This window comes from Crocuta crocuta, unplaced genomic scaffold (assembly GCF_008692635.1).
Source record: "Crocuta crocuta isolate KB4526 unplaced genomic scaffold, BGI_CrCroc_1.0 scaffold186, whole genome shotgun sequence".
In the NCBI taxonomy this organism is placed as follows: domain Eukaryota; kingdom Metazoa; phylum Chordata; class Mammalia; order Carnivora; family Hyaenidae; genus Crocuta; species Crocuta crocuta.
In genome coordinates, this window is record NW_027551569.1 from 4,250,186 (window position 1) to 4,274,703 (window position 24,518).

The 24,518-nt window shown below is 40.6% G+C and overlaps 2 protein-coding genes across 3 annotated transcripts in view; one reads left to right on the forward strand and one right to left on the reverse strand.

Moving 5' to 3' along the window:
• Positions 1-5,036: 5,036 nt before the first annotated feature.
• Positions 5,037-13,914, reverse strand: LOC144220526 (uncharacterized). Its single transcript, XM_077750814.1, has 3 exons — positions 13,885-13,914; positions 12,492-13,001; positions 5,037-5,401 (listed from the first exon to the last, which is right to left on the reverse strand). Exons 1-2 carry the CDS (start codon positions 13,912-13,914, stop codon positions 12,495-12,497), a joined length of 537 nt encoding a protein of 178 aa, XP_077606940.1. The 3' UTR covers positions 5,037-5,401; positions 12,492-12,494.
• Positions 12,383-24,518, forward strand: part of SNW1 (SNW domain containing 1) — a 32,364-nt gene continuing 20,228 nt past the window's right edge. For both annotated transcript variants that reach the window (XM_077750626.1, XM_077750627.1), the window contains exons 1-3: positions 12,383-12,441; positions 17,210-17,363; positions 21,332-21,493. In XM_077750626.1, the coding sequence (XP_077606752.1) occupies positions 12,428-12,441; positions 17,210-17,363; positions 21,332-21,493 (330 nt within the window). In that variant the 5' untranslated portion in view covers positions 12,383-12,427. The remainder of the gene's footprint in view (positions 12,442-17,209; positions 17,364-21,331; positions 21,494-24,518) is intronic.

Consider the following 24,518-nt stretch of genomic DNA (forward strand, 5'->3'; position numbering starts at 1 on the left):
GGGGTACATGTGTGTCTGTCAGGTAAGTCAGGGAAACGTGGGGGTGTGAGTGCAGCTGGCATATGGAACCAGGAGGACTTGGCCATGACTGGGTTCAGTCATCTTTTGTCTGTTAGTGATGTGACAGCTAGAGAAATGACCCCTTCTGAGAAGGGGTCAGGGTAGAAGGTCAATAGGGAGAGAAGATCCAAAGGCTGCTGCTGCTGCTATGTCTCAGCCCTTTCTCAAGCTGTTTCATCTACTTAAATAGCCCCCCAACCCCACCCATGGCCCAAACCTCTGCCACTGTCCTTCTGGGCCTCACCCACTAATAGCACATGATCCTGGTCAGGTGACATTACAGGAAGCATCCTCCGAACTCCCAGGCCTGGTGAAGGGACTCTTCTTGGTACTTCCAAAGCATCTGGGCTTACCTCCAGCATGGCACTCATCACATTGTGAGGTTACCTTTTTACACCTGGGGCTGCAACACATATGCTTACAGGGGCCAAGCAAATTATCAAAATAAGTGAGGCAGATCAGACGTGAGAATAATCCTCGCTTTTAAATAAAAAGATCACTCATTTTTCTGAAATCATGCAACTCCTTCAACCCATCTTTTGATTTCTTTTGAGAGCATCCTAGGCAAATGAAAGGTTTCACTTCTATCATAAGAAAAACAGTATAGCTGCAACAACGAACCACCAGTGACTCCCTCAGCTTTGGGTGCATCAGGGGGTGGCAGGGTCTGTGGCCCACATTTCCACGTGACAAAATGCATTCTAGAGGACTGCCACCATGGGACAATGCAGGCCCAGCTCCGCAGGTTTCCAAAAGCAGTGGGAAGTCGAGATTTTTATTAAAATCTCTTCATTTTGAATTGTCTACAACCAATTCAAAAATTTTGAAGTATGTGTGTGTGGGACAAACAATACTTGTCAAGACCAGATTCAGTCCATAAACCCCAGATGGACAATCCGCTGGTTGTGAGGACTAGTGCCATCAGTATTTCACTGAGTCCCCCAAATTAGCACAGGATTTGGTCCAGAAAAAGAAAAAAAAAAAAAATTTTTTCTGGTACAGAAAAGAATTTTCTTCTGACAAATTTTTGATAGATTTTTTTAATTTTTAATGTTTTATTTATTTTTGAGACAAAGAGAGACAGAGTATGAGAGAGGGAAGGGCAGAGAAACAGAAAGATACAGAATCCAAAGCAGGCTCCAGGCTCTGAGCTGTCAGCACAAAGCCCAATGTGGGGCTCGAACCCACGAACGTGAGATCATGACCTGAGCTGAAGTCAGACGCTTAACCGACTGAGCCACCCAGGTGCCCCTAGATTTTTGAAGAATAACAGAAGATATCTATTTAGTACTCACTGTGACCCAAGCACTTAAGCACTTTCCATTCATTATCTCACATCATCTTCACAGCCTTATGGGGTAAGTAGACTTGCTGAAGGTTACAGAGCTAGGAAGCAAAGGGAGCAGGACTCAATCTCATGTCTGACTCCAGATTTCTTAGAAAAGTAGAATCAGGGGTGCCTGAGTGGCAACTCTTGAAATCAAGCACCCAACTCTTGATTTCAGCTGAGGTCACGATCTCATGGTTCATGGAATCAAGCCCCACCTCAGGCTCTGTGCTGACAGCATGGAGCCTGCTTGGGATTTTCTCTCTCCTCTCTTTCTCTGTCCCTCCCCACTCATTCTCTCTCACTCTCTCAAAAATAAATAAACACTAAAAAAAAAAAAAAAAAGAAAGAAAAGAAAAGTAGAATCTTCCATTCCAGGGCCAGTATGAAATAGTAGTTAAGGTCATATTCTTAGGAATTAAAGTCCAGATTGGTCACTTTCTATTTGTCTCCTTGGACAATTTATATAATATCTCTAAGCCTCCAATCTGTAAAATAAGATAATAATAATTGGTCTGTAAAATAAGAGATAATAAGAATTAACTACTGGGGTGCCTGGTTGAGTGTCTGAATCGTGATTTCAGCTCAGCTCATGATCCCAGGGTTGTAGGATCAAGCCCCATGTTGGTCACCATGCTGAGCGTGGAGTCTGCTTAAGATTCTCTCTCTCCATCTGCCTCTCTCCCCAGCTTGCAAACTCTCTGTTTCTCTCTCTCACTCTCTAAAATAAAAAGAGAGAGAGTTTTAACTATTTATAAGGCTGTTTTAAGGGGTCAATGAGTTAAACAGACACAAAGGAGCTTATCAGCAAATAATAACTATTCTCATTGTGCCAGTATTTTCCCCTTAGGGTTATTAAATCCTTAGCCATGCACGCACACTGAAGCTTCTTCATTCACAAACGGCTATGTTCTGGTGGAATATCTTGCTACTAGAGAAGAGACAAGGAAGTAATGTAAGGAGTCACTTCAGATATCAGATGGCTGCCTTCTGAGCTGGCAGCACACTTGATAGGAATGAAAATGATCAAAACAAATGAAAGCGCTCAGGGCAGGGGGCAAATTGTTCCCCTGCCAGGCTATTCAATAGAAAAAGGAATAGTTATCTTGGGTCTAAAGCTTCATCCCCACTGGAGCCTTGCGTTTCAAATCCCTTTCAGGTTAGAGCCAGCTTTCAAAAAGAATAATTAAATCTGAAAAGAAATGGGGTCAGCAGGTCTTGTGCGCTTTTACACAGGAAGTCTCAGAGCTCAGGGAAGGGAGTCGCTGACAGCAAAGCTGCTTGCCTCTACCTCAAACCAAAGGATGGCTCAGTCCCAGGAAGGATGTAGTAGCCCGTCCCACTGCTACAAGTTCACCCTAACTTTAAGTCATCCAGAGTCGAATAATCGATTCTACTCAAAAACTGCTGCATTTCAGAACAATTTCAGTTTGTCTAATAAAAATTACTATTATCTTTAGTGACAACATAAAAACAGAGATTGCATTCATGATAACAAAGAAATGAAATAAATGCCCGGGAATCAATATCCTGAGAGATGGGTACAATCTATATAAAGAAAACTCCAAAATGTTATTGAAAGATATGAAAGAAGATTTTAATAAGTCAAAACCTAAACAGTGTTCCTAAGACATAAAACTGTAAAGATATCAGCTATCTAAGTTAATTCATGGTCACCTCAAATAACAGTATTCCTAAAACCTTTTCAAAAAATACTCAACAGGGGCACCTGGGTGGTTCAGTCGGTTGAGTGTCTGACTTTGGCTGGGGTCATAATCTCATGGTTTGTGAGTTCGAGCCCTGCATTGGGCTCTCTGCTGTCAGTGTAGACCCTACTTAGGATCCTCTCTCTGTCCCCCCCCTCTCTGCCCCTCCCCTATTCATGCTCATGATTGCATGCGCTCTCTCTCTCTCTCTCTAAAAATAAATAAATAAACATTGCATCTGGATGGCTCAGTTGGTTGAGTGTCTGACTTTGGCTCAGGTCATGATCTCTTGGTTCGTGGGTTTGAGCCCTGAATCATGCTCTGTGCTGACAGCTCAGAGCCTGGAGCCTGCTTCAGATTCTGTATCCCCCTCTCTCTCTCTGTTTCTCCTCCACTTGTTCTTTCTCTCTCAAAAATAAATAAACATTTAAAACAATTTTTAAAGACTCATCAAAATAATTCTAAATTTAATTTGGAAAAAAATTAATGAAGGGATACTATGTCATATTTCTTATTCACTTACTTATTCATTTTATTAATTTTGCATTTTACTTAACTTTGCTTCTACAGCTTTATTGCAATATATTTCACATCGCATAAAATTCATCTTTTAAAGTGCACAGATTAATGGGTTTTCGTATATTCACAGACTTGTGCCACCATCAGCACTATATAATTTTTCAATACTCCAAAAGAAACCTTTGTACCCATTAGTAGTCACTCACCTTTCCCATCTTCCACCCCTACCCAACCCAGCTAGGTAAAAATTTTTTAAGTTCTACATCCAAAATGGAGCTTGAACTCAGAACCCCAAGATCAAGAGCCACATGCTTTCCCAACTAAGTCAGCCAGAGCACCTCGCCCCGACTAACTATTAATCATTTTATCTCTATGCTTCTATTCTGGAAATTTTATATGAATGGAATTATATCTGGCCTTTTGTGATTGGCTTCTTTCACTTAACATAATGTTTCCAAGGTTTCTATAGTCAAGAATTTAACCTTGCACAGAGATCTGGCCTGTGTCCTCAGCATCTGAGGACTAATTTCTAAGTCCTTGAAATGTCATGCTTAACAGGAGCATTGTTGTTTGCCTGGGAGTCTTAGGTCACCAGATTGTCTAAGAATATAATTTAGGGTGGGGACTGGGCACACCAAATAGTCTTAGGGTAGGGGCTGGCCAGAAAGCTCAGCAATGTGCTTTAGTGTAGGGGTCTAGGTTACCCAGAATCAGTAGATGTTTGGAGGGGCTAGAGACTTGAGATCGGCCACATAAGCAATCAGTCACACCTATATGATGGAGGTCCAGGAAAAACTTTGGATGTCAGGGCTCTGGGGAGCTTGCCTGGCTGACAGTACTTCCTGCATATTGTCATATGTCAATGCCAGGAGAGCAATGCTGTCCTGCCTACACAGGGAGAGGACAGCTGGATGCTTCATATTTGGAATCCTCCTGGATTCTGCCCTATGCACGTCTTTCTTCCTTTAGCTGATTTGAATCCAGATCCTTTTCCTGTAATAAACCATGAGGATAACACCTTTCAGTGAGTTCTGTGTGTCCATCTAATGAATTATCAAAACTAAGAAAGAGGGGGTTACTGGGGTAGCTTAGTTGGTTAAGCATCTGACTCTTGCTTTCAGCTCAGGACATGAGCTCACAGTTCATGGGACTGAGCCCCGTGACAGGCTCTGCATTGACAGAATCATGAGATCATGACCTGAGCCAAAACAAAGGGTCAGAGACTTTAATGGGCTGAGCCACCCAGGCACTCTGCCCCTATTCTTGCTTCCGTTTCCCTTGCCTCCGAAGACATATCTGGAAAGAAGTTGCTATATCCAATGTCAGAGAGGTTACTGTCTGTGTTCTCTTCAGGATATCTATGGTTTCACGTCTCACATTTAGATCTTTAATACATTTTGAATTTATTTTTGTGTATGGTGTAAGAAAGTGGTCGTTTCATTCTTTTACACGTCGCTGTCTAGTGTTCCCCATGCCACATTGTTGAAGAGACTGTCTTTTACCCATTGGATATTCTTTCCTGTTTTGTGAAAGATTAATTGACCATATAATTGTGGGTTCACTTCTGGGTTTTCTATTCTATTCCAATGGTCTCTGTGTCTATTTTTGTGCCAGTACCATACTGTTTTGATTACTTCAGCTTTGTAATATAACATGAAGTCTGGAATTGTGATGCCTCCAGCTTAGCTTTTCTTCAAGGTTGCTTTGGCTATCTGGGGTCTATTGTGGTTCCATACAAATTTTAGGATTGCTGCTTGTTCTTGCTCTGTGAAAAATGCTGGTAGTAAACCTAAAGCCAGCAGAAAGAAGGAGATCATAAAGATTAGAGCAGAAATCAGTGATATAAAAACTAAAAAAAAAACCCAATAGAACAGATGAATGAGGCCAGGAGCTGGTTCTTTGGAAAAAAAAAAAAGTACTAAAATTGAGAAACTTCTAGCCAGACTCATCAAAAGAGAAAGGACCCAAATAGATAAAATCACAAATGAGAGTGGAGAAATAACAACCAATACCATAGAAATACAGACAGTTATAAGTAAGAAAACTGAGAGCAAAGTTAGGTTGATTAAGTTTTGGGGTGAGGGGGATTCGTGGGGTCCGGAGCTGACAACCAAGAAAGAATTCTTAAAGATGCCTTTGGTGTAAAAAAGTGATTTTATTAAAACACGAGGACAGGGCCCACGGGCAGGAAGAGCTGCACTGGGGTCCTAATAGGTAACTCATATACCCTCAAGTTGGGAGGGGGTCAGGGATAGAGTTTGCCTCTAAGGTATTTGGAAGCAAGGTTTCTAGGACGTTGAGGGGCTAGCTGTTGCTAGGAATACGCCATTAATTACCATTTAATAAAACCTCAGTCATGAGACCCTCAGATGTATTTGAGGGGGGCATAAGCCTGGAGCATGATTGCCAGCCTATATCTTGGGGCAGATGAGATAAAAGAAATGGACTTTCAGGATCCTTGAGTTTGAGATAATGTTCAGCTAAAGTTTTCTTTTGCCTCCAGCAAAATGTCATCCTTGAGGCAGCTGAGCCCCTAGAGGGAGGTCACTCTGCCTGCTCAAGGACTTGTCCATGGGCTCTAGGCAGTAAGGGAATTTATTTTTCCATTTGCCTTAGTTTCTTACATCACCATGGCAAGGATTTAAACTCCTTTCCTTTGTTCTTGGGTAGCCAGGAGTGTCTGAGGAATGCTGTACATACTCCACCTGGGAGTCGAGGGGTGTGCTAGCTTGTTCTTTGCCCCTTAGCCTGCCTCATGTTCCCTCATCAAGGTGGCATGCCCAGGGTGCACGGCTAGTAAATAAGGGAGCCAGGAGAGGAGCTTCGGAATCTGTGTGTTTAACCATTTCGGAAACAGATTTCGGAATCTGTGTGTTTAACCACTCTACCCCGTCACCTCACTCGTGGCTACAGAGTCATAGCTAGTTAGGAATCAAGTTAGGTCCTCGCTTCTCTGAGAATGGATTCCCCCCTCTATCTGGAATATCAAGGGTGGAGTGAGCTGATGGGTCTTGGCAACCTGGAAGAGCACCAATTCTGACGCATGAGGGGCTCTCCATTTTGAACAGGCAGCTGCTAATTACCTGAGATAACGAGGGCTGAGCGTGGCAGGAAGACACAGCACAGAGGAACACAGACCCCCACCCCCACACAACTGAGTAAAGGGCTTGGCCTTGGGGTATAATATCATATTACTTTTGCAGTATATTTGCCTTCTTAATTATGTTTTGCCAAGATTGTTATTAAAGTCAGATGCTCTTCTCCACACACCCCAAGGACAGTGAGTGACCGTGACTGGTAGAAATGCTTCACACGCATGTGCTTCTGTGAGAAATGAGAGTGGATGGGAGAAGCACGTCTCCACCTCTTTCTTTCAATCCTGCATCCCTGATCTCTGTCTGTATCTTACGGACTTCCCATGTTAATTACTTTAACCTTGTCCTCAGTGGCCTCCTTTGTCTCTCATCACCATAGAAACCCACTCGGACTTAAGAACTGTCTTTATAGCCAATTTCTGTGACCCAGCCCTCTATTTAAGCCCTCCTTCAGCTCCAAATCACCTGCGGAATTAAATCTAAGCTCCTTGATCTTGGCTTCCAGGAGCTTCTCTAATTTGCTCCTATTTATACTCTTTCTAGAAGTAATACATTCCTGGAGCAGAGGCTAAAGCAGATCAATGTCAACCGAAATATTAACAGTAATAACTAATATATTTACACAGTGCTTTAGAGTTGAGTAAAACATATCCACCTGCACTACCTCAATGAAACACTTCATGATATATGTACAGCATGTCACAGGATCAGCATATTAAGTTTGATAAAATTGAGGCCCAGAGAAGTTAAGTGTCTCGACTGATGAGGAGAACAAAAGGCAAAAGAAATGTAGATAAAATTAAATTTCCTTACAACTTGCAGCCCATTGATAAATTCTTGAGACAGGCAGAGTATGACATTCCTCAAGGAACTCACAACTGCCTTAATGTTAATGCTTTGCTAGAGGCAAGAAGCAACCTTAGCCCGACTATAGACAGACCTCCAGGATCCTGTAAGTCTTCTTTAACAAACGAAAACCTCTTTAGAAACTTCCTTTATCTCTACCTGCCCTCGCCAATCCCCCCCAATCAATCATTCCTCACAATCCCAGCGCAGTTCTTCCTGCCCTTCGGTCCTGTCCCCATGCTTTAATAAAAACTAGCCTTTTGTACCAAAAAGCCTCAAGAATTGTTTCTTGGGACGCCTGGGTGGCTCAGTCGGTTAAGCGTCCAACTTCGACTCAGGTCATGATCTCACAGTTTGTGGGTTTGAGCCCCACATCGGGCTCTGTGCTGACAGCTCAGAGCCTGGAGCCTGCTTCACTTCTGTGTCTCCCTCTCTTTCTTCCTCTCCCTCACTCACACTCTGTCTCTCTCAACAATAAATAAAAACTTTTTTTTAAAAAAAATTCTTTCTTAACAGTTCACTCCTAGTCCATATCACATCACCCATGACACAGTTTATTGGTGAAACTATAGCCTGAATTAATAGCTTCAGACTCCTAGACTGTGTTTGTTACATTTAATACACAATGTGATCAATAATCCTGCATTTACCAAAATAGTTGTTTTTTTTTTCTTTTGGCTTATATCCTGTGACAGACAAGATTCTAATATCTATCCCAAGATCTCCTCCCTGCCGGCCCCTTAGGTACATGCCCAGCATAATCCCTGGAGCTGTTAATATAATAAGACAACTGTCCCCTGATTATGTCATTATATGGCAAAGTTGACTTTTTTTTAATGCTGACTTTTTAAAAAAAGCTTTATTTATTTTGCTAGAGAGAGAGAGAGAGAGGGAGGGAGGGAGAACCAGTGGGAAAAGAGCAGAGAGAGAGAGAAGAGAGGGAGAGAGAGAATCCCAAGCAGAGTCTGAAGGGGGAACATGAGACAGTGAGATCATGACCTGAGCAGAAATCAAGAGTTGGACACTTAACCGACTGAGCCATCCAGATGCCCCTAGGTTGACTATATAATAAAGAGATTATCTGGATGGGCCTGACCTCATCAATGGACCCTTTAAAAGCAGAGAGTTTCTTCCAGCTGGTGGCAGAAGAGAAGGTTGGAGAGATGTGCCCCAGCTGGCCCGGAACGAAGCAAAAGTCCACGGTGGGAAGGACCTGAGAGTGGCCAGCAGGAGGTGAGAGTCGGCCCCACTGACAGCACACAACAAGATAGGAACCTCAATCCTACAACTGCAAGAAACCAGATTTTGCCAACGACAAGAATGCGCTTGGGGATGGACTTTTCTACAGAACCTCAGCCTGATAGGCCAGCCAGTCTAATACTGTGATCTGGGCCTATGATACCCTGGACAAAGAATTCAATCATGTGGTACTAGCCTTCTGACCTGCAGAAATGTGAACTAATACAGGGGTGTTGTTTGAAGCCACTAAGTTTGTAAGAATTTGTTACATGACAATAAAAAATGAACACAAAGGAGCCTGGGTAGCTCAGTAGATTGAGCGTCTGACTTCAGCTAAGGTCATGATCTCACGGTTCATGAGTTCAAGCCCCACATCGGGCTCACTGCTATGCATGTACAGGCCTCTTCAGACCCTCTGTTGCCCTCTCTCTCTGTTCCTCCCTTGCTTACTCTCTCTCTCAAAAGTGAATAAACATTAAAAAAAAAAAAAAGAAAAAAATGAATATATTTTCCATTTCCTTTCTAACAGTAGGGTAGTTTTTAATTCTCATACAGTAAAACTGACTTTTTTGGTATACAGTTCAATGACACACGTATAGATGCATGTAACCACCATCACAATCCGAATACAAGACAATTCCATCACCCCCAAAAACTTCCTTGTGGGGGTCACATCTGTCCCCCACCCTTAATCTCTGGCAACCACTCTCTGTCACTTGAGTTTTATCTTTTCAGGAATAACTGCAAGGGTTTAAATCACAAGGTCCTAATATAATACAGTACTGTAAATGTATTTTCTCTTATGATTTTCTTAATAACGTTTTCTTTTTCTAGCTTGCTGCATTGTAAGATTCAAGTTACGTTATCTTTTTTTAAGTTTATTTTTAAGTTTATTTTTATTTATTTTGAGAGAGAGATAGAGAGCAAGCAGGGGAGGTGTAGAGACAGAGTGAGACAGAATCTCAAGCAGAATTCCAAGTCCTGTTATGCGGCTTAAACCCGCAAACCATGTGATCATGACCTGAGCTGAAATCAAGAATTGAACGCTTAACTGACTAAGTAACCCAGGCACCCCTTAAGTTATTTTATCTTATCTTAAATTACAGTAGTTAGGTTTTGGGGGAGTCAAAATTATATAAGGATTTTTGACTGCATGGAGGGTCAACGTCCCTAATTAATCCTTGCATTTCTCAAGGGTGAACTGTAATATACAAGTTTTAGAGACTGGCTTCTTTCACTCAGCACAATGCCTTTCAGATTCATCAAAGTTGTGTGTATTAATAGTTCATAGAGTGGCAAATTAAAAAAAAATTGTTTTTAATTTTTAAGAGATAGAGACAGAGCTCCAGCAGGGAGGGGTAGAGAGAAGGGGAGACACAGCATCTGAACCAGGCTTCAGGCTCTGAGCTGTCAGCACACCTGCTAAACTGACATTTTTACTTGGCTATCTCTATGTCTAACACCACTTCCGATATAAGATGTTCAAAACCAAACTCCTGATCTTCCACACATGTGACTCTCTTGCAGCTGGCCCTCTTAGTTAATAGCAATCCCATCTCTATAATTCTCAAACATAAACCCTCAGAGCCATCCTTGATTATTCTCTTTCATATTTCACATCAATTCTATCATCAAAATTCGTTAGTTCTACCTTCAAAATAGATCCAGATTCCAATCTCTTCTTACCATCTCTACTCCTACTCCCTCCCTAAACCATCAGCATCTCTCCCCTGAATCATCACAAAAGCCGCCCACTGGTCTCCTGTTTCCATCCTTGCTTCTTGGAGTCCATTTTCAACACAGCAGTCATAATAATCTTCTTAAAACACAAATCGGATCATGTGTTTTCTCTGCTCAAAATCTCCGGGGCGCCTGGGTGGCTCAGTCGGTTAAGCATTTGACTTCGGCTTAGGTCATGATCGCACGGTTCGTGGGTTTGAGCCCCATGTCAGGCTCTGTGCTGACAACTCAGAGCCTGGAGCCTGTTTCAGATTCTGCCTGCCCCTCCCCTGCTCTCTCTCTCTCCTTCTCTCTCTCAAAAATAAAATAAACATTAAAAATTTAAAAAAAAAAAAAAGAAAGAAACCTCTACACCCAACATGGGGCTCAGAGTTACAATCCTGAGATCAAGAGCCACGTGCTCTACCGAAACAACCAAGCACGCTCTGTCACTTTAAAGCAGTGCAATTTGACTATACATGCCTGGAGAGAGATACTCTAAGGGCAAAAAGAATTGAAAAAAAAAATCAGAAACTATTATCCTTAAGCATATGTTTAGTAATCATATTAGTAACGTTATTCTGAAACTATTTCATATATACAGTAGGATAAAACAATTATGTTAATTGATTGTCATTGACATTATTGCCAAATGTAATTATGTTAATGCTAGTAGGTACCAAGATTTTCAGAAGAGATATGCATATAAAATCAAAGTTAAGCAAAATCTGTGTAATCCTAAATTTGCACTGGAAATATTAATGTAAATGCATGATGTGATCTAAATTTTTTAGTTCTGTCAACTAAAAAGGCTTACAAACAATAATCAACCCAGGAACAATGAATATTTGTAGCATCTAGATTGTCTTCTCTAAATACCACTTTCCTATTTAAAGGAGGGCTCCTTGGAGAAATGACTGATTCCAAGTCTAGGATAGAAAAAGTACTAGATGAGCCTACAACATCTTGTCACACTAGAAATTGATTCATCCTGGGCAGGGGCTCCTGCTGCTTCTGCTCAAAGTATGTTTTGGTTCAGGAAAATTCAAAGAGCTGGATATTTATAGTGTATGCAGTTTTCTGTATGTGTGTTATACTGCAACTAAAAGATTGTATCTACCTACTCTTTATCATGGAAAATGTCCAATGTATGAGCGTAATGAGCATCCATTTCCCCATTATCCAGCTTCAACAGTGATCAAAAATGGCTATTCTCATTTCATCTATATCCCGCCCACTTCCCTATCTCCAATATTTGCAAGCAGGTTTCATTTATCCTATCAGTTCATCAAAGATTATGTTTAATCCATAATCTAAGTAAAATACATCAACTACCTAAAATGCAAACATACATAACATAACAAAAGAAATGTTGTAAAGGTAACTTAACCAAGGATCACATTATCTTCCCAGGAGAGTGTTTTGGGGGTGGGGTGTGGAAAGAAAAGTTTCGAGTGTGAATGTTTTTAGAGCGGCCTAAAACTCTCCATTCGACAGTCACACAATTTCCTATTATTTTAAAACCCTGCCACCCTTTTATTTAACGTTGCTGTTCCCGGGATACTCTTGTGTTTCGGATCCCTCGGTACATGGGGAATTCTGAGTACTGAGTGGAGAATAAAATAAAGCAGCTTAAAAGGCATCTCACCTTCGTTATTTTGCCTAGGGAACGATCTGTCATGTCACAGTGTAGGAGCGACGCATCTGCCTTTCTTAAATGAAGCCCTTATCTCGTTAATGAACCAATCGGTCTGGTTAGGACAGAACCAAATCGTACTCTTGCTCAAAGAACTACAAATCCCAGAAGGCCCTTCGGCTGAGGCGCCTGCGTATCGCGTGTTCTTCCTTTCCCCTCCTCGTCAGGGGAAAGGCCCGCCCCGTGGTGCTGTCGCTCGCGTTGGAAGAAGCGGAAGAAGATGGCGCTCACCAGGTGGGTTGTTGATTGGGGTCCTCGATACGGAAGGGTCTGGGAGTACCCACCTTTTACCTTTCTCTGCCCAGTGTCTCCGGGCGGTGACCTGGCTCAGGGCACAGAGCGACGTGGGCCGCGGTCACGGCTAGGCCCTCCTGCCGGCCTCCGGGACGACTAGGCCTCACCGAAGCTGGGGTCTTTCCTGAGCGGTTTCCCGGGGTGAGTGCCCCCCCGCTCATTAGGGCCGAAAGCCTCAGCGTGATGAAGAGTTCTTCAGTTTCAGATGCCGGGGAGTCGCACGTGGTTTTCGCTTGAGCATCTTGAGGCTGTGGAGAGCTCTCCGTTCGGTCCGCGGCTTGCGCCGGCACGGTGGGGATGTGGAGGGCAGTGGCTTCTTGGGGCGGAATGAAGCGGCGGGAGGCGACTGCCCGGCTTAACGGTGGTGGGTCTGCCGAAGTCTCTGTCCCGAAGCAAGGATTCCTGAAAAAAGCGGGCCTGGCGCTGGACAGAGATTTTAAATTAGCCACTGTGGCGCGGCCGCTGCCTACTAATAAGGCGCCGCTGCTCTGCACTTTTAACTTTGGACCTTAGAATTTCTTCCGTAGATAGAACCGCTTCAGATTTTTTGCTGTTCCCGGTTACCTTGGTAACCGCATGTAAAGTGGTCCCCGCCTTTGAGAAAAAGATGCTTAAGTGGGAGATTCCGAGGAGTTACGTAACTCCTATTGGTGTGCGACCTTGCTGCCCAATCTAAGTAGAAAAACTTTCCATGTGAATGCGAGCAGGAAAAGTTGAGTTGTCTAAGATCGTTGTAAAGACAGTAGTCATTTTAGGACATAAGCTTGAGTTCCCTGAACACATTTGCTTCTCGTAATTGATTTTCCTGGCTGATGAATCCTAACAATGTTTTAAGCAGAAGATTCCTGGGGGAATTAAGTTTGGGTTCCTTGCTTGATCCTAGAGGTTGTGTGTGTGCAGAAGGAAATCTAACAGTCTTTACAGGGAAGTTGGGGTACAAGGTATACAGATAGGAAAGAAAGAACAGCACACAAATGCTTGTTTGTGTAGTACTAACCTTAAGCGCAAAAGGAACGAGATGAAATGAGTTGAATGGACTGGAGTTTTCTTTAGTAAATATTATAAGCAGCAGACTTTTGAGTGCACCTCCAGATAGGAGGTACAGTGGCAAAGATTACTAGACTTATAAGGAAGGGTTTTGGGGAAAGGGTGGGATTTGGAAAGGACACCCAGAAAAAGTAACCAGAGATGTGGTGGGTATTGTGTGCTTAAAATGGCAATGGCAGAGTGCAGTCCTCAAATGACTAGTCTTGGGAACTACATGGTGTTCTGAGTTTGTTGAGTTCTGGCTAATTTGATTTTTAGAGATGGTCAAGTTCCCCATGAAGTGTTCTTTATCTCCAAGATCTACCAAAGATTCTTAATAGCAGGGACTTGACATACTGATATGTTAGTCTTGGTGTCACCAGTCATTGTTAGTAACTAAAGACTGAAAGTCATACTGGTTTAGTTTTCTAAATCAAGTATATTTAAGGTTCTGTGTCTCATAACATCACTTGCATTTAAAACGCTATATTCAGTAAAGGGGAAAGGGTAGACTAAGTTGTCTCAGCAGTAGCCCTGTTGACATTTTGGGCTGGAGAATTCATTCTGGTATGGGGCTGTCCTGTGTATAGTAAGATGGTTAGCAGCATCTTTGGCTTCTACCCACAAGATGCCAGTGGCACTGCCCCCATTCTCTACCCCCAGGTCTTGACAATCTTAATGTCTCCAGGTATTATCTTACACCTACATTGTAAATATTTTGATCACCTCCCTGATGAGAGCCACTGAGGTGGACTTTCTGCTTGCGTATGCAGCCTGCTCTGTACCCCTTCCCCTTCCCTACCCTGCTACTGCAGGAGTGTGCCTCTTTGTGGGAATGTCCTCCTTTACAAGGAACTGCAAGATTAAGACCCTCTGGAAGACTAGAGTATGTTCAGACCCTAATCCAGGCCAAGTTACCTGTTTATTGGATTGTCTAAACTCTCCACTTTGGCAGGTTGCCTGCCTTTTGATCATTTTAGTGACCAGTTCTTCCAACAGAAGGTAAAGAAAAGAGTAAACTAAGTAAATATTTTGGCTTCTTTCTGTCTTTGTATTCCTCCTATGTACTCGATATGTATGGTATACTGAAATAACTGTGGTAGAAACCCAAAGCTTTTGACTCCATCCATTCATCCATCCTTCAGTTAGTAAATATTTGTTGAAGGTTTACCGTGTGCCAGGCACTTTTCTAGTGTTGGTATTACAGTATTAAATCAGTCTAGCAAACTTCTTATTTTCAAAGAGCTTACATTCTAGGACAGACAGACTATATATATATAAGTAAACAAATCAATAATGCAATTTCAGGTAGTAATTACTAGGAATAAAAATGAAAGGGCAGAGAGTGACTCAAAATGTGGGATGGGGTGCTGTTTTGGACAAGGTGGTCAGAAAACAGCCGTGGAGAGGTATAATTAGCAGAGACATGAATGCTAAGAAGCAAGGACTAAAAGATCTAGGAGGGGTGCCTGGCTGGCCCACTTGGTACAGCTTGCGACTCTTGGTCTTGGGGTTGTAAGTTCAAGCCCCATGTTGGGTGTGGAGATTACTTAAAAATAGAATCTTTAAAAATGAATGAAAGAATGATCTGGGAAAGAGTTTTCCATAAAAGCACTATAGGAAAGAATGTTCTTAAATAGTATTTTATGGCAGATAGAAGAACAAACATAAAGATCTTGAGATGGCAGAAGGGAAAGCAATAGGACTGTAGTGACATAAAGATGGTGAGTGCAAAGGGCAGAGTGAATTTCTGTAAACATTTAAGTAGCACTCGCTGTGAGTTGGACAGTGCCAGGAGAGTTGGGGATGAAAGAAGCAGAATCCATGATTTCTGCAAGCTGCTGACAGTCTAGTGAGAGAAAAAAAGGTAAATGAGTAGATGATTGTGACACAGTAAGATAATTGTTATCGTAGTGGTACATAGAGTGTCTTGTGGGAGCATGGGTGGGGAGCAACTGATCCAAATTGGTGGAATCACAGAACAGCTCCACATAATCAAATATGTATGGAACAGTATGCATTGGTCAGTATTTAGACACTGTGCCAAGGGCCTCATAGATTTTCTCATTTACTACTTAGAGCAACTCTGCGAGGTAGGTGGTCTTATCTGTCATTACAGATGAAAAAACAGAGGTTCGAAAGAGAAGTAATGTATCTGGGTTACTACCTGGCATAGGTTGGATTTGAACTCTGAGCTCTTAGCTGTCACATTGCCTGACATTCTGGACTGGATTAGACCCCTCTAATGTATACCGTCATAGCATTCTATACTTTTCCTTCATCATTTAATATAATTTGTAATTAGAGATTTGTATGAGCATTTGATTATCTCTCTCCTCTGCAAGACTGTAACCTCTCTCTTAGTTTATAGTCTCATTGCCTACATAGCACTGTACCTGCACCCAAGTGATCAAAAAATATTTTGAATATATAAGTTCTGCTTATCCAGATATGCTTCCTTGCCAGGAATCACAAAAGAACCTTAACTTTTCCATTAAACATATTATTCATTTAATGGAATCTTTCTGTGATACTTGGGGTATCTCTATAATAACATTTATCATACTTCAAAGTTGTTAAGAATAGCTTAGTAAAAAGGCTACTGTAATTAAAGAATGACAAACTACATCTTTAGAATTTCTCCTTTGAAGGAGGGCACTTGGGGATGAGCACTGGGTGTTATATGGAAACCAACTTGACAATAAACTGTAAAAAAATTTTTTTTTAAATGTTTTATTTATTTCTAGGAGAGAGAGCGAGACCGCGTGAGCAGGGGAGGGTCAGAGAGAGAGGGAGTCACAGACTGAAACAGCCTCCAGGCTCTGAGCTGGTAGTCAGCACAGAGCCGGACGCGGGGCTCGAACCCACAAACCGCGAGATCATGACCTAAGTGAAAGTCGGACGCCTAACCGACTAAGCCACCCAGGCGCCCCAAAAAAAATTGTTTTTAATTTAAAAACAAAACAATTTAAAAAATTACATTCTCCATTTGGGAAAGTGATAGGTTTCCTCTACTCTCTAAAACAGGCATTTCAATGTAATAAACACCGAAAAGTTCTTAGCCCAAAAAAAAAAAAAAAAGAATTTCTCCTTTGAATATTTGACCTCTTAAATTTTAAATTGCATTCTAAATTACATAACTTCAGGAAAACACACTTAAATATACAACTTGTGTTTTCTTTTATCCACCTCTTTGTTACATTCAGTGCTAATCCTTACTATTTTGATGTTGTTGTTGACACTAAAATAGTTAAAAGTAAGAAGCATAAGAGTAAAGTAGTTAAAAATAAGCAGTATAAAAGTAGTAAAGACAACAAGAAAACCACATAGTGGACAGTTGGCCCCTGAGTAATTGAGTGTTTTCTTGCTTGTTACAAAAAAGAGATGTGGAAGCATAAACACTCAATAGTTTATTATATGGAATATCTGTTAGTTTTTTATTATGGGTATTGTTTCCCTGCATCTTAGTCAAATGTTTTTACTTTATGTCTCTGAGCAAATCATTTATTTCTTTTCAGACAAAATAAAATGACTGATACTGAATATTGCCATGAATCATTGAAATGTTTGCTCTTTTGCTCAAGAGAAAAAATATTATGGTAAAATAGTCTCTGATGGCCAATTGCAATGATCAAATGTAAGAGGGTTTTTTTCATCTGACTTTTGTTCTCTTTGCTTATAGCTTTTTACCTGCACCTACTCAGCTATCTCAGGACCAGCTTGAGGCTGAAGAAAAGGCAAGATCCCAGAGATCACGACAGACCTCACTGGTCTCGTCCCGAAGAGAACCTCCCCCATACGGGTACCGGAAAGGCTGGATACCTCGGTTATTAGAGGTAAATAATTGTGTTAACATTTATCATAATACTTTTGTAAAATACTCTGGAACTTCGGCACATGAATGCAAATATGCTAGAAATCCTGGTCATGAATTCCTAAGACACGTACTCCTCTTAGAAGATTGATCTTTTTCTTCTGGCTTATTATCACTTCTTTATGATCACAAGAGAATTGTACCTGTTTATGTCCAGCTATTAAACATGTACAAAAGAAACTACCATACTCTAAATCCAGGTATTACAGTACTTCTTACAGAATTAAGAGGAGAAAATGAAAGAACAAGTTCATGTTCGGGTGCCTTTCCCTCCATTCCCCCACATGCACAATACCACATAACCCTGAAGAGACAGCCTTCGTCCAGGGAAAACTCCAGCAGCATTTCTGTTTCTGATTTCCTTCCTGTTAAGTATAGTGGAAAGAGCACTGGCAAGAAGTTTAAAACAATAAGTAAAAATAAATGTTTTTGCATCATAGCTGTGCTGCTTGCTGTTCGTGTGACACTGGGCAGATCCTGACCTCTCTTTATCAGTTTTCTGGTCTTCAATTTGAGAATGTTAATATAAGTCTAACATACACATTAGATCAATGTTTTAGGAGGTATAAGACAATTTGATGGTTGATTTGGAGGTGGTGAGGGACAAAGAAGACTCTGAAATGATCTTTTTATATCTCTAGCTTATTTCCAAAAAAAAAACTTCTTTGGTAGTACCTATCATCCTAATTACTCTGTATCCTTTACAGCAGTTCAATACATATTCTTGCCCTAATTCCAGGGCAGACTTCCCATACTTGACCACCTTTTTCATCTAGGGAGAAAAAGCAAACATTTGAGACTTAACTATGTTGTTTCCCCAAGACTACCTCCTCTTTGATCAAACCTTATTCTTCTGTCTCTCAGTATTCATTCTGACCCCTGCACATTTTGCTCCTCCACTTCCCAAGGAATGTACCTGCCCTATTAAAAATCTTTGTGCTTAGGGGCGCCTCGGTGGCTTAGTCGGTTAAGCGTCCGACTTTTGCTTAGGTCATGATCTCGCGGTTCGTGGGTTCGAGCCCCACGTCGGGCTCTGTGCTGACTGCCAGCTCAGAGCCTGGAGCCTGTTTCAGTCTGTGACTCCCTCTCTCTCTGACCCTTCCCTGCTCACGCTGTCTCTCTCACTCTCTCTCTCCTAGAAATAAAAAAAAAAATCTTTGTGCTTATACCATGCATCTTTGTACCCAGTTATTTTCATTTTATCACTCTTACATTCTGTCCTTTTATGGTTGTGATTTTTACCTTACACATGTGAAGGGCTTATGCCCTCAGCCTTTTTTCTTGTATGCCTCCAAGTGGAGATCATAGTGAATTAAGTATTCACTGGATTTGAAATTTGTTGCTTCATACCCTACAAGATGCTGTCCCTGTTCTCAGCCTCTCCCATGTTTGTCATTCTCCCCGCCTAACAGAACATTCTATAGAGCCTGGAAGACAAACTCCCAACTAGATCATGTCTTTTAAAAACTTTCCTTGTTTTTTTTCCCTTAGCTCTTAGTAATTCTAATGTTTGAAAGCCAGTCTTACTGAAATTACTAAGAGTTTTTTGTTGTTGTTGGCTTTTGTTTTCACTGATCATGTAATCTGTGAGATGCGGGGCAAAAGAAAAGATTACCAAGGAGGCTGTAATTCTCTCTTAATCTGGAGTAAGAAGGTAGTGATTGACATTATCTAATAGGATATTGTGTCTCTTGAGGGATTATAGATATTCGTCGTTTGTCTCTCACTAGATTACAGAGTGGAGGTAGCAGACATCATATTACATACAACAGAAACCTCATCCTTACTTCCATGTCAACGTTATGACATTTAGGTACTTTTTAAAATCTTACTTGACTAAAGGTTTTGTACATCCTCATGGAACAGAACAGTTTATTTGAAAATCAAACCAAAAGAGCCAGCTAATCTGGAAGTACTGTGAATGCTTCTTGAGGGGAGTGAACGTTCTGTTGAGAAAGCATTTTGTTCTAGTGTTCAGAGTAAAAGCTTTGATTTTCTGGCAAGCTTCATGACGACATAATGCCACATGCACAGCTCTAAAGTGCTTATTACAGTTGAAGGACTCCAGTAGGTCTGAGCACATGTCAGATTGATGGCTTGGCTATAGGTAGCACCTTTCTTGGGAATATTTTAACTATTTTCTGCCAAATTCAGAAGAAAATGCTTCCCTCAGCTTTATTGTTTGTTTTTAAAAATGTCAAAAGTTTTTTTAGCAAGTCAGCATATTATACCTAGGAAATCACATATCCAGGATCTAATGGAATATTTCTTGAAGGAGGAGGTCTTATAGAAGTAGTTATTTACATGGGGCGCCTAGGTGGCTCAGTTGGTCGAGCATCCGACGTCAGCTCAGGTCATGATCTCATAGTTCGTGGGTTCGAGCCCACATTGGGCTCTGTGCTGACAGCTCAGAGCCTGAGGCCTGCTTCAGATTCTGTCTCCCTCTCTCGCTGCCCCTCCCCTCCTTAAGCTCTCTCCCTCTTTCAAAAATTTTTTAAGTAGTTATTTACATAAAATGGTTCCATCAAAAGCCCTCTAAATGGTTAATTTTAATATTTTTTTCCTATCATTTTTAGTAGTACTGATTTGCCCTTTTTAGAGCTAAAAAGAAAGGAATTTTAGTTCAGTAGAAAATACAAAGTTTTTTGGAGTCAAAAGATCGGAGTTCAAGTCCTGCCTATGCAGGACATCTTGGGAAAATAAATCACTTTTCTAAACTTGAATTTTTCCCATATGAAAATATGTTTTGTTGAAATATAAGAATTAAATGACTGTGGATTATTGAGTGTACATTATAATAATTGCTAAGCAAATATTACTAACTTTAACAAAACTATTTAAAAATTGTATTTAACATTCCATGTTTGTTTGATCATCTGCCGTTTTTGTAATGTTAAACTTCGTCAACAGGCATTACTTAGCTTGTGCTGCTTTAGAAGTCTTAGTCCTCTCTTCTAAATAATCGTATATCATCACTATTAGAAATGTGGTGAGCTCATTTCTAGGCCTTTCCTATTCTATTTATTTACTTCTCATGGAACATGAATAAATACATTATTAAAATCTGGTTCTAAGAAAAAATTCTTACATTTCTGCCCTATTCTACCTTGACCTTTTCCTCACTAAGAACAGTATGTATGCTAAAACTAAAAATCTTTTCTTTGTCCTGAACATTGTACTTAATTTCTTCCTGTCATGTATATAAAAATCTTTGCCACGGGCTAGAAGCCTTTTCATGATCTGGTGTTTGTGTACCCGTGCAAGCTTGTCGCCTAAGTGTCTGCTCCTCTGTCCTCAGTAAGCTCCAGCCTCACTGGGCACTTGTTTCCTAGGACATCCCAAGCTTGTCCCTGAACCACTACCTTCGTGCTACTTGCTCCACCTGGAAGATGCTTCTGTCAGATCTTCCCATACCCGATTTCTCATTCAGCTTTAACTCCCATTACCTCTTCACAAAGGCTGTCCCAGCCACACTATCGAAAGTAAACTTTCTGGGGCACTTGGGTGGCTCTGTCAGTTAAATATCTTGTCTGACTCTTGATTTTGGCTCAGGTCATGATCTCCCGGTTCGTGATTCGAGCCCTGCATCTTAGTGCTCTGTGTGGACAGGGCAGAGCCTGCTTGGGATTCTCTCTCCTTTCTCAAAAATAAATCAATAAACTTAAAACAAAAAAAAAGAAGCAAAGGAGATTTTCTTTTTAGTCCCATTATATCCAAGGCATTTATCACAAGCCAAAGATTAGGCTTTTTACATCTTTGCCCACTGGAATGTACACTGTACGAAACCAGGGACCTCTGTTTTCTTTACTGCTATATCTCTTAGCATCTAGTATAACAAGGGCTCAATAATTATTTGGTGAATGAATGAATATATCTTGAATCTCAAATTACTGTTAAGTATTTTTTATTTCTTTCCTTTTCAATATATAGGATTTTGGAGATGGAGGTGCTTTTCCAGAGATCCACGTGGCCCAGTATCCACTGGATATGGGACGAAAGAAAAAAATGTCAAATGCACTGGCTATTCAGGTGGATGCTGAAGGAAAAATTAAATATGATGCCATTGCTCGGCAAGGACAGTCGAAAGACAAGGTAATCCTCTCATTGATTTTTTCCTCTATTGATAAATACATATCTGGCCAATTAGTTTTGTTAAAAGCAGTAATTGAAAATAGGTCTTCATGATAATATGAACAATATATTATGACTTCATAACAGCAATGATTTTTCCTTTGAAATCTCCCAAATTGATGATAGTTTATATATACTTAGGGTTTTCACTTGTTTAACATTTTAAAAGCAATTTGAGGGGCACCTTGGTGGCTCAGTCAGTTAAGATCTGACTTTGGCTCAAGTCATGATCTCGTGGTTCACAGGTTCGAGCCCTGAACTGGGCTCTGTGCTGACAGCTCAGAGCCTGGAGCCTGCTTTGTGGATTGTCTCCCTCTCTCTCTGCTCCACCTCCACTCATACTCTGACTTTCTCTCAAAAATAAATAGAACATTAAAAAAATTTTTTTAAATAAATAAAAACAATTAGAAATTGTTAAATTTTAATTGTTTTAAGTTCTTTTGTAGTACTAACATTTTTAAATGCTAGAAAATTGTTAAAAACCTACAGTCCTAACACCTAAAACATCAAAATTTAGATTTGTTTATAGTCTTCTAATTCTTTGTCTCATATACTTACAAAGTATTTACTTAGGTGTTTGATTACTTTAACAATTCACTTGAATATAATGGATTAAACTTTTTTATCCCCTAAGTATAAAACTGGCACTTGGTATCCATATTTACGAGGGCCTTGCTTGCAAAGTAATCCAAAGACCAAAAATAAAATTTACTTAAAATAATCTCCTCAGAGAGCAGTTACATTCAGAGACAAGGAGCTGTTTTTTTAAGAGAAGACCTAGTTTTTTCCCTTGTAATAAGTGGAGTGAATAAGTACTCCACGCAGAGGTAAAGATCTCTTTAGAATTGAAGGTGTTGGGAAAAATAGTTGGGAGCCTCCAGTACCTGTCCTTTGCCTCTTTTTCTCCCCTAAATGTTTTCATTTTACCCTCTAAAACTGCAGTAATGACCCCATCCTCTACTCCTGCATCATTGGTGCTGGGTTCTTAGGAAAACAGTTACCCAGTCATGCAAATCTGAGTCTCAGGTTTTGACTGGGCTCCCTTAGTGTTCCTCCCGCTTTAACTCCTACTCCTCTCCAGCTCCTGTCAGCTTAACAGGTGACATCTGTTTGCACGTAATAACTAGTGAAAGAAAATTGTCCGCTTTCTTTATCCTGCACTTGGCTTTCTGTCTTGACTTTTCCTTTTGTCTCTGTAAGGAGTCTCTTCTGTCTAAACTTAATCTTCACAGCTGTGCTCTNCCTTCACAGCCTGGCTTTTTTTTTATTCTTCTTCTTAACCATGACTTTCACCTCCCTTCTACTGACTCCTTCCTGTTAGCTTTTAAATATGCTTGCTTTTCTTATCTTTTGAAAGAAAAGTTTTCCCCTGACTACCCTCAAGGCTCCCTCTGGCTACCACCAAATTTCCACCTAGTTTTCTTCACTTTCCTTCAAGCATTTTGCTTGTTGTTATCTGTTCTCTCTGCTTTTTCACTTCTTCTCATTCTTCATTTCACTGTAATACAACCTTACCTCAACCAGTCTGCCAAGATCAACTCTGACAAAAGTCTCTAAGGCTTTTCTCACAACACAGTCTCTTTGACTAAGCTTGACTAACCTTGGCTAAAATTGCCATTCATGTTGGTGACTGTTGGATCTGTGTCTCCAGCTGAGTTTTCTCTCCTTTAATTTTTAAAACTATGTAGAATCTTATATCTTACTATCCGCAAGGACAGCTCTATTAGATTTCTTCAAAATACCACTCATCAAATCCAAATCTAAATTCATAATTTTCCATTTAGCCCACCTTCTCTATTCTCTCACTTAGCGATTGGCAGTGATATCTTCCTGATTGACTACGCTAAAAGCCTGGGAGTTATTTTTCCCCCTACTATTTTGTTGATTAAAAAAACAATACACTAATAATAAATTCTTATGGTAGAAGATATCAACAGACATAAGCATGTTTGTACTGCCTAGTTCTCCCACTTTACTTCCCACAGGTAAGCACCACTACTTTGATGATATGTATCTTTCCAGATCTTTGTTATGGATTTAGAGATTGATGTATATATGTTCCCACTTTACATATACACACATGGGGGTTTTTTTACATGAATGAGATCTTAATATTCATAACTTTCATAGACTTGCTTTTTTCCTTAGTATGTTTTGAAGATTTTTTATTCGTACATACAGGTCTGCTTTAGTTTTTAAAAATCTATATAGAATTCTAGGTGTGCTCATGCCCTAATTTTTTTTTTTAAGCATTGGTGGTATCCAATATTTTAGTCTTCAGACAGTACTTTATTCAAGGTCCATATACAAATACCTTTTTGCACATGAATATTTGTGTAAAATAAATACTTAGGAGTGAACTTAAACTGGATCAAAGGCTATTCAGATGTGAGATGTGACTATAATGCTATAGTTCTCTAAAAAGCCCTTGCTGAGCAGTCATTCCATTCTTTTGTGTTTCCTTTAGGCCTTCCAACTGTTTAGTCATCGTGATTTATCTTCTTCGTAACACTTCTCAAGTATATGCCTTTCTGTGCTACTGAGGTCAGGCCCTTAGCATTCTTGCTTTACTCACCACAGCAGAGTCTGAAACATCTCCTAGGCATTTGTTTTCCCTGCTTAGAAAAACAGATCCACCCTTGTGTATATGTTTAGCTTTGTCTCTCTTCCCCACATATACACACACAAGCGTGCACACTTAAAATGTTTCCATGGCCTTTAGGGTAAGAACCTGGCAAGCTCCTTATGGCACATTTGGCCCATTCCTTACCTTTCTTGCCTAACCTCAACTTTCATGACCAGAAAACTGAAATCCAAAAATAAAAAGTCCAGTTTTAGCCCTTCTTTTTACTTTTATTACAAAATAATTGCCACTGTACATGGTTGTTAAAGTAGAAAAAATTTTCAGGGCACCTAGCTGGCTGAGTTGGTGGAGCATGCGACTCTTGATCTCAGGGTTGTGAGCTCAAGCCCCCCCCCCCCCCCT